The 11754-nt window shown below is 49.2% G+C and overlaps 1 protein-coding gene across 1 annotated transcript; it reads right to left on the reverse strand.

The window, feature by feature from the left end:
• Positions 1-4193: 4193 nt before the first annotated feature.
• Positions 4194-8206, reverse strand: LOC139020102 (coiled-coil-helix-coiled-coil-helix domain-containing protein 5). Its single transcript, XM_070429701.1, has 4 exons — positions 7992-8206; positions 7180-7320; positions 6567-6732; positions 4194-4372 (listed from the first exon to the last, which is right to left on the reverse strand). Coding segments are annotated over exons 1-4 (333 nt in total). The 5' UTR covers positions 7994-8206; the 3' UTR covers positions 4194-4348.
• Between the last annotated feature and the right edge of the window lie 3548 nt (positions 8207-11754).

Below are 11754 nucleotides of genomic sequence, written 5' to 3' on the forward strand. Positions count from 1 at the left end.
AGGAGGTGAGGGAGCCTGTCTGGGGGGCACTCAAGGGTCAGAGGAGAGGGGGGATCGAATACCCTCACCCGAGTCAGACCTTCAGGGGCTGCCCCATGACCTCCACCAAAGCCCATGTAAGGAGCTAAGTCCTTAAGGACTGAAGCAACATTCTCTGGAAAAAATTAAATGGAAATTGTACTTTACAAAAGGAGAATGATGAACTGAACCAGAGGCAAGTCTTCTGAGATACACTCTATAGTGAGGTGATAAAGGGAAGGTAGAGGACTAAAAGAAGGTTATGTGAAATGTAAAAATAAGGTGAAAGAAACTTGAGTAAAACATTTAGTACAAACAGTGAAAAACTATGAGAACTAAAACCATTTAAGAAGTTGTGACTTTATATGATATTAAAATAGATTTTTTTCTTCAACTATGTGAGAATGAGATTTTAAAGAGAAGAAAATCAAAGAAAACAGAATAGCAAGAAGCTTAAAGAATGGACAGATGAGGTTGAATAGAATGAAAATTGAAATAAATATAAATTTAACAGCAGAGAGCAAGGCAATCGAGAGTCCTAAGACTATTCTGAGAAATGAACAAGGCAGAATAGACCCATGTAGAAACAAGAAAATGTGTGTGGGGATGAAGGAAGGTACAAAACTGAGATATTTGTGGGTCTGTGTTTTGCTGTATTAATGTCTGTGATACAATTAGTCAAGTGCATGAACTTCTGAATTGTGGCTAGTCATGGGATTTATTTTTACAAACACAATTTGGTTCAGAAAAAATTAAAACAACTGCCAACCTTTTGGCAAAACCAAACAGGTTCATCTTTCCAGGTGAATTACACTAGACACACTTCTTTATCCTCATCTTCAATACTCAAATACACACACAATTTAAATCTTGAGGCCAATTTCTTTATCTTTACAATAAAGAAATTGGATTAGATTTGATTTTTTTCTTTTTAAAAAAAAAAGTAGATTAAAAAATAATTTGTGATTGTAGGTAGAAAAAAGCTTAAAATAAGTGACCACCCACATACTAAATTGGAAATAATTACATATATTTTTATACATATCCTTTCAGATATGCTAGTCATATATGTAAATATGCACTTATCTATATTTTTAAATCATGTTATATTTCTGTTTGATAATATATTCTACTTCAAATGTTAAAAATGTTTCTGAAAAATAACATCTAGTATCTTTTCTCCTGCTACGTCATAAATTATATAATTTACCTCTTATTAATGGACTTAACATTATTTTGTTTTCTGCTTTATGAATAATTCTGTGACGACCTCTGAACATTTATTCAATTATTTTCTCTCCCTTTTTTTTTTTAAAGGGAATGACTGATAAAGGATATGGAGTTTCTTTTTTTAATATATATTTTTATTGGTTTCAGAGAGTAAGGGAAAGGGAGAGAGTAGAAAATATCAATGATGAGAATCATTGATTAGCTGTCTTAAGCCTGTAACGCAGCCATGTTTCCAGGGGAATCAAACCATAACCTCCTGGTTCATGGGTCCATGCTCCAGCCACTGAACCACTCCAGCCGGGTTTTGAATTACTTCCTGCAAATAAAATTTGTTTCAAAAGATACACATATTCTAAATTTTAGTATGTATGCATTTTGAATCATTTGACCAAATTCCCTTGGAATTTTGATTGGGATCTCATCAAATTTGTATTTGGGTTAAGAGGAATTCATTCATTGGCTCCTTTATCAGGTATGTATTGAGCATCTCCTATGGGCCAGGCACTAGAAGTGCAGTGCTCAACCAAAGAGCTTGTCATGATGGCATGTTTGCATGAAAGAGTCAAACCAGCCACCACATGCATAACATGAAGTCAGGATGTGCTGCGTGCTCTGAACAAAAGGTAAAGCGGAGAAAGAGAGAAATGGTGAGGAGGTGATGTTGTGTGTAGGATGACGTGAAGGTTTGTCAGATCGAGGTGGTAGTTGAGGCTGCTTTGGGATATGCATAGATGACCAGCAAAATGTAAACATCCCAGCTGAGCCCTCATTTTGGGCCCTGGTTCTAAAGTGTTCTAGGTGGCTCCTGATCTGAGGGAGAAAGTGTATCCAGCCTCATTCTTTCTTTCTTTCTTTTTTTAATCCTCACTCGAGGATATTTTTCCATTGACTTTTAGAGATAGGGAAAGACAGAAATATCAATGTGAAACACATGGATTAGTTGCCTCCTGCACGTGCTCTGACCAGGGCCCAGGCCTGGGAAGAGTTTGCAACCTAGGTACATGTCCTTGACTGGAATCAAACCTGGGACCCTTCGGTCGACAGGCCAATGCTCTATCCACTGAGCAAAACTGGCTAGGGCTCCAGCCTCATTCTTTAATAGAAGGAAGGACAAAGCACCCAGCCCCTGGCCTCTCTGGACCCCTTACCACGAATCAACCTTTCATTGTGGGGCCTATTCTTATGTCACTGATGCTGCTCCAGTGTGTCCTCTTCCTGTAACAAACAGTAGGCAGGAGGTATTCCTGTTTAACTGGCCCTTAGTTATACAAGGGAGCATCTCTCAAATCCTTGTCCCCAAGTCCAGTGCTGGAAGAACCCAAGTTAGACAGTGCACCGTGAACCCAGGGTTATTCACAAGAGTGACCATGTTCCCAGACATAAAGTCTCAACATGTTTCAAAAAAAATGGAAATCATGTAAAACATGTTTCCATCCCAATAGCAATTGAGCAAGATGATTAGAAAAATTCCCAATTGTTTAGAAATTAAGAAACACAATTTTAAATTTCTATATCTGAGATAAATAAAAAAAGCAAAGTAGAAAGTCATGCTGTATGGGAAATTTAAGTGCATGCATTAGAAAAAGATTGAAAACCAGTGAGCTAAACAATCATGTCAAAAAGGCAAATAAACAACAACAAAAAAAAACCATACCCCCAAAACAAAACAAACATTAAATCCAAAAAGAAGGAAATAAAGAGGAGAAAATTAAAAATTAATACACAAATAGAGACATCAACAAAGCCAAAACCAGATTCTGTGAAAAAGTTAATAAAATTGAAAAAGTCCTGTCAACATGATGAAGAAAAAAAAAGGTACAAATAACCAACACCAGAAAGGAAAAGGGGCTTCCACTAGATTCTGTAGACCTTAAAACAAGAATTATGATATTCTTAACAAACTTATAGCAATTTGAAAGTTCATATCATGTGAAAAACTCATAAAAATAGTTCACCAACACCCAGGAATAGAAACTATGAAGATTTTATGGTAGTTTAAACATGGGCAAAAAGTCTTCGCAGCCAAATGCCATTGAGAGGTGCTATCCCCTCCAACCCCCGCCACTCCTGTCTCAGGTCTTGCTTTGACCAATGGTGTGTGGTAAAGGTTTAAGGCTTCCATTTGGCTCCCCTGGACCCCTGAGGTCACCACGTAGCCTACCGGAACATACTCTGAAATGTAGTCTGGATCTTGTCTTGTCTGTTATCACACTTTTCAGTTACACGGAACTGAATCCACTCAGGCAAAGTGAAGTTGGCCAGAAATTGGAGGGCTCAGTCTACAACCCAAGGAAACTGGAGCTGGGAACAAAAGCCACCAGATCCCCACAGCCCTTCAGGGACCACGTTGCTCCCTCCACCCTGACCACTTGGACTTACACCTTAGCTCCCAGGCCAACTGCCTTTGTCTTAAAGATCATATCCCCAGGACAGACTCTAGCTCATTTTTTCAAAGCCAGGCACAGCCTCAGGTTTCAAATGGCCATTCTAGTCAGCATTGGCAAGTCACTCCAATTTCTGGAGATTTGGAGTCACCTCCAGGGGAGCAACAGGTCTGAATAGTAAATCTGGGTGCAGCCCCAGGCGTGCAGAGTTCAGCACTCTGGGGTCCTTCTCCTGCAGACCTGCCCTCTAGAGCCTGTGATCACCAGCTGTGCCCATGGAACCTGACACCCTAAGAGAGAGGAAGAAGCTGCAGCAGCCACTGCCTGGATCCACATGGCACCCCCTTCTGTGTGCTGAGTGCTGCTCAGGGCTCTTCTAATGGCAGGAGCCGCTCAAGCCCACAGTGCAGGCAGAAGTGCTAGGTGGTCAGTGCCCACAAAAACAGCCCTCAGTGACAGACGGAAGTTGCCCCTTGGAGAGTGAGGGATGTCCCGTGCAGTCTTCTGGAAGTCCCAGAAGGGAGTCTAGGGCCCTCAGTGCTGAAGGCAGGAATCAAAGCCTGGTGTACACAGTCTTTATTTATTGAGTGTCCCGATGTCCAGAGACTGGGCCCATATCCAGGGCCCTGAGAATAGCATCTGGTCACTCACTCTTCAGGGCTGGGGGCAGTAAGTGGCCAGTCACTCCTGTCCAGCTTTCACATGGTCCAGAGTCCTCAGGAGGCAGGAAGTGGCTGTGCCTGTGGAAAACACATCATCATCTGCCACCGTCTGTGCCCGCCCTGGGGAGACTGTGTAGACACAGCAGAGGCTGCCTGTGGAGCCCATGGACAGGGGACCTAGTGAACTGTCACTGGGAGCAAGGAAGGCAGCTTGTATGCACTGAGCACCTACTGTGTGCCTGGCACTGCTACAGGTACTGGGGACCCAGCACTGGACGCAGGCAGGCACAAGTCTCCGACTCAGGAGGGATAGACAACAACAAATGAACAAAAATATTTCGACTGAATATCTACAAAGAAAACGAGGTCAGGGTAGAGAGAGGTGTATGTGGGGAGATGTAGGTGGCACTTTAAACCATACAGCATACTTTATGAGATGGGGACAGGCTGGTTGCTTATCTCAGGAGGAAAGGAGCAACTGATCCTAAGATGGAAAGGTGGGGTTTTTACTATTCAGATGCCCCAAAATCTTGAAAAAACATCACCAACATATGACTAAGAAACTAGCGTGAACAGCATGAGCTCCTTAAGAATATTTCCTGAGAAGAATTAAAAGTCCTTTCTGCTGGGAGTTCTTGGGGCCTGAACCTTTCACTTATCCTGCCTCATGAAAACACAAGACTGAGGTCCAGGTGACAGGGCTTCTGCCCCCGTTTCAGCAAGAACTTCTCTGAAACAAGCGATGGGAGGGTAGTGGTTACAAAGCAGTGGCGTGTAAGCCGTAATTAGGGAGTCAGGGACTGTGGGAGCCCGGCATAGGGAGGGGCCATCACACAAGGTTTTCTGAGGGAGGTGAGCAGGACTAGGTGGCAGTCCAGGCGGAAGGAAACAGCTAGATAAAAGCCTGCCAGCAGGACAGACATGAGGTGGAGTAAGTTCCATTCCCTGGGGCTGGAACACAGGACTGGAGGAAGGGGGAGGGCCCGTAGGCAGCACCAAGTTGAGACGTGGTCTCTGGAAAGGGTTTTAAGTAAATCAGAACCCAGTCAGACTCGCTCGCAACACTTGGGGACCACTGCAGAAAATGAATCATTTGGAAGGACTGAAAGGAGCACGGAGGCCAAGAGAAAGCCTCTCCCCTGGGAGCAAGAAGGGAAGACGGGGCCGCAGACAGGGAGGGGCAGATGAGAGAGTACCAGAAGGGCTGGTGAAGAGGTGATCTTTGTCTTTGGGGCTCACAGTCCCAAAAACATCTAAACCGGGTTTCTCAATCTTTTCCCAAAATTGCCCCACTAAGGAGTCTTTATAGACATTTATTTTAAACTGTGCCCATCCATGAAATTTTTATTTTATTTTTTTTTAAAAAATACATATATATATATATATATATATATATATATATATATATATATATATTTGTATTGATTTCAGAGAGAGGAAGGGAGAGGGAAGAGAGATAGAAACATAAATGATGAGAATCATTGATCAGCTGCCTCCTGCACAGCCCCTACTGGGGATTGAGCCTGCAACCTGGAATTGAACCTTGACCTCCTGGTTCATGAGCTGATGCTCAACCACTGAGCTACCACTGGCTGGGCACATCCATGAAATTGTAATACCATAGAAATACTGTATCTGTTAAAGGACCATATACATTAAAAAAAGTAAGACCTTGCCTTGACCAGTTTGGCTCAGTGGATAGAGCGTCAGCCTGCGGACTCAGGGGTCCCGGGTTCGATTCCGGTCAAGGGCATGTACCTTGGTTGCGGGCACATCCCCGGTGGGGAGTGTACAGGAAGCAGTTGATTGATGTTTCTCTCTCATCGATGTTTCTAATCTCTATCCCTCTCCCTTCCTCTCTGTAAAAAATCAATAAAATATATTTAAAAAAAGAAAAAAAAGAGTAAGACCTTTACCCCAACCTCACACCTGCCAGGACAGCTGAGGGGCAGGAGAGGGTGAAGAAGATTGAACAGTTAGCCTGAGGAAGACAGAGGCTGCCCAAACCTGGGATTTTGTTCCTCGGTGTGAACAATATCAAAGAAGTAATGTGACCAGTTCTCAGTTCTCAGGTGCTCTCTGGTCACTGTGCGGAAGCAGGTACTGTACGGGTTTACAGAGGCCAGGGGGACATGGGACAGGTGTCCTGGAGGGCAGGTGGCTGGACTAAAGCAGGGGCTATGGATGGGGCAAGAGGTGAGTGTTGTGAATTCTGGATGCATGTGAAGGTCGGTGCTGGGAGGATGGGGCTGAGGTGACCTCAGGTCTTTACCTGCACACTTGCAGGTGGGCTCGCCGGCTGCACCTGCTCAGCGCACTGCAGGAAGCGGCGCACCTGCTCCGCACAGTTGCCTGTGGCTGCCTCATTCTGCCGAAGACACTCCTCAAAGGCCTCAAAGGGCTCTGCACAGGCCTGGCGGATCTGACGGATGATTGGGCTGCAGGGAGGGCACCTCAAGCTCGACTTTCCTGGCACTACCCCACCCCACTGTCCACCCCCCACCCAATGGCCCCACCTCTGGTACTGCCTGGTCCCCCGAATTACCCACTCCGGCACTGGCTCCCCGCCCCTGCCCACACCCTTGTTCCCCACCTCCCTACTGTTCCCCCTGCTGCCTGCCCCTGCACGGCCCTCCTGCACTCCCAGCCGCCGCACTGCCCTCTTGCACTCCCAGCCGCTGCACTGCCCTCTTGCACTCCCAGCCCCTGCACTGCCCTCCTGCACTCCCAGCCCCTGCACTGCCCTCCTGCACTCCCAGCCCCTGCACTGCCCTCTTGCACTCCCAGCCCCTGCACTGCCCTCCTGCACTCCCAGCCCCTGCACTGCCCTCTAGCACTCCCAGCCCCCTCCGAACCGCCCCAGTCCGGGACTGTCCCGCACTCACTGGTTAGAGGTGCAGCGAGCGATGCTCATTTTGAGGTGGTGACAGTCCCGCTGCCAGGACTCGGGTTTGGCGGCCACACACTGGCCATACTGGTCCAGCTCCCGGCCGCAGTGGCGGGCAGTGACCTCCAGCGCCGCCTGCCTGCGGGACACGCGGGTAGGGGTGGAGGGTGTGGGGTGGGTCCCTGAGTCTCACGGTCCCACGGCAGGGCCCGCGGGGTGCCGGGCTGTGGAGCGGGCCAGGGGCTTCTGGATAGATGGTGAGGGTCCTTGAACATATCTGGTCACTCTAATGCGCGGTCAGGGTAGGGCAGAGGGTCCTGGAGCTCCCCTCCCGCCCCCCATGGGACCTTAGAAGTAGGACCCAAGGCTCTGGGAGGGCCTGGGAGCCACAGGTGGGTGTGGGGTTGGGTCCAAGGAAGGGTCTCGCAACCAGTCTTAGCGCGGAGACCTGAGGACAGGGCACCAGAGGGCCACTGGAGGCCCTCATGGGTCAGGGTCCTCAGGACACGATCTGGAAGCGCCAGGTAGGGCTGGGCCCGGGTTCGTCTCAAGAGAGAAGGTGGGGTGACCCGGGGGCGGAACGTGGGGCTCCGAGGCCGGGCCTGGAGTCCTGCAAGCTGCCTGGGTGTGGGAGTCCTCTCTTCCCAGGAGGAGGGGGGCGGGGCTTGGACGCGCGGGGAGGGGTGAGGGCGCGGAGTCCGGAGGTTCAAGGAACAGAGACCACCTCTCCTCCCGGATTCCGACTTAGGTCCGGGTCACATACAAGAAGGTGTGCGCGGAAGGTAAAGGGAAGGTGCTCCTGCTACTCACATGTCGAGGTAGGTGCCGGGAGAAACAGTCCGGAGGAGAGTCCCGCCTTTTCCGGTGTCAGGTTGTCTTGGCGGCGCCCTCCCTGCCTTGTTTACTCCGTTCACACAGCGGCCAAGCGGCCCTATTGCTTTTGGCGCCAATCCGTCAGAGCGGAGCCCTACCTCTGCTTCCGCCCCGACCTGTCATGGCGGCGCCCTACCCCGGCTTCCGCCCCCTGTCATGGCGGCGCCCTGCTAGCCACTTCCGAATCCGGCCCGCTCAGTGGCCACAACCCTATTTCCGGCTTTCCCAGGCGACTTCCAGACTGCACCGGAAGTAAATATGGGAAAGTACGGCGGTGCCTCCGCACCAAGGAAAGAGTGGCGCTCAGGAGTGCGAACCCCTGTGGGGCCGGACCCGACTGGAAAACTAGTGGCCCGCGCCTGCCCTTTGCTGCCGACCCTCAACTCGGGCCGCTCGCGGCTCGGCCTTGGCCTTACGCAGTCGGTCCTCTCGGAGCGCTGGCTCGGGCGCCTGCGGGGAGCCGGCGGGAAGGGGCGCGCCTCAGAGCCGGGCCGGGTCTGCGCCACCTGCGGGCGTGAGTTCCCACCGGGCTCCTCTGCAATCCCTCCCGGTGCGGCGAGGCTTCCGGGGAGTGAGGTGGGGCTGGACCCGCGCCTCTGCGGCGGGCGGCCGGGCCTGTGTTCCAGTGGGGCGCCGTGCCCCCGGGAGCACGCAGAACGCCCCCGGCTCTGGCAAGAGGAGCACACGCGTTTCAGAGACCGGCTGCCCTGACCGTGAGTCAGACAGCCGGGGCCTCGACGTGCGTGGCTCTGGAACTGGGGTGTGACAGTGACCCCCGCCCCCCGACAGGCTTAGTCTGCGCCAGTGCAGGAGCCGTTCCCGAGCTGACACCTGAGCCGGCCACGTGACCCGGATCTGGCGCCACGCGCGCCAAAGGAAAACCTTTCGCCCCCTGCGTTCTCCTTCCCGCACAGCCTTCCGGTGGCCTTTCGTGGGCGGACAGGGAGGAATAGGACTCTCCTCTGTGACCTCAGATGTCCTCAGCCGGCCCCACGTCCTGTCCCCGAATCATCCCGAAGCCCAGCTCACGGGCGCCCCACGGGAGGCATGTGGCTGGGCTTGTAAGGAGGTTCCCTGAAGACCCAGCAGGGGAGCTGCCTTGAGCCCCCAGACTTCTGGCCGCCTTTGGGCTGTGGCTCCCTGGAGATCGAGTGTAAGGGAGACGTCGGTGTCCCGGGGTTTGGGGTGAAGCAGATCTGAGCCTTGTATTGTCTCCTCGTCACTGGTGGGTCCCCACAGTCTGGGTGGGCAGAGGAGTGGTGGACTGAATTTGCTGTCTTGGCACTAGAAAGAAATATCACCCTGGAGCTGAGCATGCTAGGAGGGACAGACAACTACTAAAATAAACACGAAAAACACACTAGTGATGGTCATTCACCAGGAGAGTGATCATTCTGGGAAGGGAAGGGGAAGTGTTGGGAGAGTGACCAAAGGTGTGATATGATTTATAATAAATATATATTTGATCTTCATCTGCTGGTCCTGGCACAAGTCTCCTAAAGCCCTTGGGATTTCACATGCGATGAGAGCAACAGAGGTTGGTCTTTTGTTGTTATTGAGGTGACTTTTGGACCTCACTGAGGAGGGGGGGCTGGTCTCCAGAACCAGCCTTGTGACTAGAGGTTGGAACTTTCGGTCTCACCCCCCCTGGCATCAGGGAGGGGAGAGGGGCTGGAAGTGGTGTAATAAGCCCACCTAAGGAATGAAGCCGCCATAGAAACCCCAAATGGTTTGTGGAGCTTCTGGGTTGGTGAGTGGCACACTCAGAGCGTGGCAGCTCCAAGCTGTCCCCAGACCTTGCCCTTTTTATTTCTTCCCAAGTCATATACTTTTACATTTTTTTGTTTTTTGTTGTTAATCCTCTCCTGAGGATATTTTTTTCCATAGCTTTTCAGAGTGGAAGGAGGGAAAGGAGTAGAAAGACAGAGATGTTGGTGCCAGAGAGAACATCTACTGGTTGCCTCTCACATGTACCCCGGCTGGTAGTTGGGCCGACAGTAAAACCACTGAGTGCACTACTCAGGGCCTTTTACGTTTTTTAATTGATTCTAGAGAAACATTAACTTGTCGTTCTACTTATTTATGCATTCATTGGTTGCTTCTTTTTTTAAATAGTCTTTTTAAAAAAATTACTTATTTTAGAGAGAGAAAGGGGGAGAGAGAAACATCAATTTGTTGTTCCACTTGTTTATACATTCATTGGTTGATTCTTTTATGTGCCCTGACTGGGGATAGAATCTGAAACCTTGGCATATCGGGACAATGCTCTAACCAACTGAGCTACGCAGCAGGGCCCTAAGTCATATTCTTACATAGTAAACTGGTGATCTGGTGTGTAAAATGTTTCTGAGTTTTGTGAGCCATTCTAGCAAATTAGTTGAACCCAAGGAGGTGTTCAATCTATAGCTAGTTGGTCAGAAGCACAGCTGACAATTAGGCCTGATGGCAGCCCCCATCCCACCTAAGAAAGCTTAAGAATGCTACAGAAACACTGAAATAAGCCCTGGAGGTTGAAGAAAAACGCCATGAGGTAGAAGTCCAGTATATAAATGTCATCAGACATGGTAAATGTGATGTTATTAAGTAATTCTATATAATAAAAAGGTAATATGCAAATTGACCCTAACAACAGAACGACTGGGAATGACTGGTCACTATGACACACACTGACCACCAGGGGGCAGATGCTCAATGCAGGAGGTGCCTCCTGGTGGTCAGTGCGCTCCCACATGGGGGAGCTCTGCTCAGCCACAAGCCAGGCTGACATTTGCCAGTACAGTGGTGGTGGCGGGAGCCTCTCCCGCCTCCTCAGCAGCACTAAGGATGTGCGACTGCAGCTAGGCCTGCTCGCCGCTGGCAAGTGGACATTCCACGAGGGCTCCCGTGCTGCCAGAGGGATGTCTGACAGCCAGCTTAGGCCCAATCCCCCAAGGAGCGGGCCTAAGCCAGCAGGTGGACATCCCCCGAGGGGTCCCAGATTGTGAGAGGGCACAGGCCGGGCTGAGAGACCCCCTCCCCCCGAGTGCACAAATTTTTGTGCACTGGGCTTCTAGTTTATTTTATAAATTTCTTGAAAAGATAATTGCTTAGAGCAAAGGTAATAATGTATTATGGGGTTCATCACATATGTATAGATAAAATGTGTGACAAAAATGTGTGGCTCAGTGATTGAGCGTCGACCTATGAGCCAGAAGGTCACAATTCATTCTAGGTCAGGGCACATGCCTAGGTTGTGGGCTCGATCCCCAGTAGGGGGCCTCCAGGAGGCAGCTGATCAATGATTCTCTCTCATCATTGATGTCTATCTCTCCCTCTCCCTTCCTATCTGAAATCTACAAAAATATATTTTAGAAAAATGAGCAAAAGATACATTTCACTGAGTAGATATAAATGCAGAAAAGCCCATGAAAAGATGATGTTAAACATTGTCAACCATTAGAGATATGCGAATTAAAACCCCACTGAGACATCATTTACACACCCGTCAGAACAGCCTAAATAAAACAGGAGCACTATCAAGTGCCTGTCAGGATGTGGAAGAAACGATCGATCTCATTCATTGCTGATGGGAATGTAAAATGGTCCAGCCACTTTGAAACAGTTTGGCAGTTTCTTCTAAGACAACACACCACCACCACATGGCAATTTAATTCTTAGACATTTGTCCCAGATAAATGTATGTTCACACAAAAACTGTACA

This window comes from Myotis yumanensis, unplaced genomic scaffold (genome assembly GCF_028538775.1).
Source record: "Myotis yumanensis isolate MYYU_CA2020_CCGP unplaced genomic scaffold, mMyoYum1.0.hap1 SCAF_11, whole genome shotgun sequence".
Lineage (NCBI taxonomy): Eukaryota > Metazoa > Chordata > Mammalia > Chiroptera > Vespertilionidae > Myotis > Myotis yumanensis.

What these genes read in the sequence shown, in the direction of transcription:
- LOC139020102 (XM_070429701.1), bottom strand. An exon ending in GCTCGCTGCACCTCTAACCA is followed by an intron (nt 6,733 to 7,179) that starts GTGAGTGCGGGA and finishes CCCTCCCTGCAG; the next exon opens with CCCAATCATCCGTCAGATCC. An exon ending in GCCCACCTGCAAGTGTGCAG is followed by an intron (nt 4,373 to 6,566) that starts GTAAAGACCTGA and finishes TGTTTTCCACAG; the next exon opens with GCACAGCCACTTCCTGCCTC.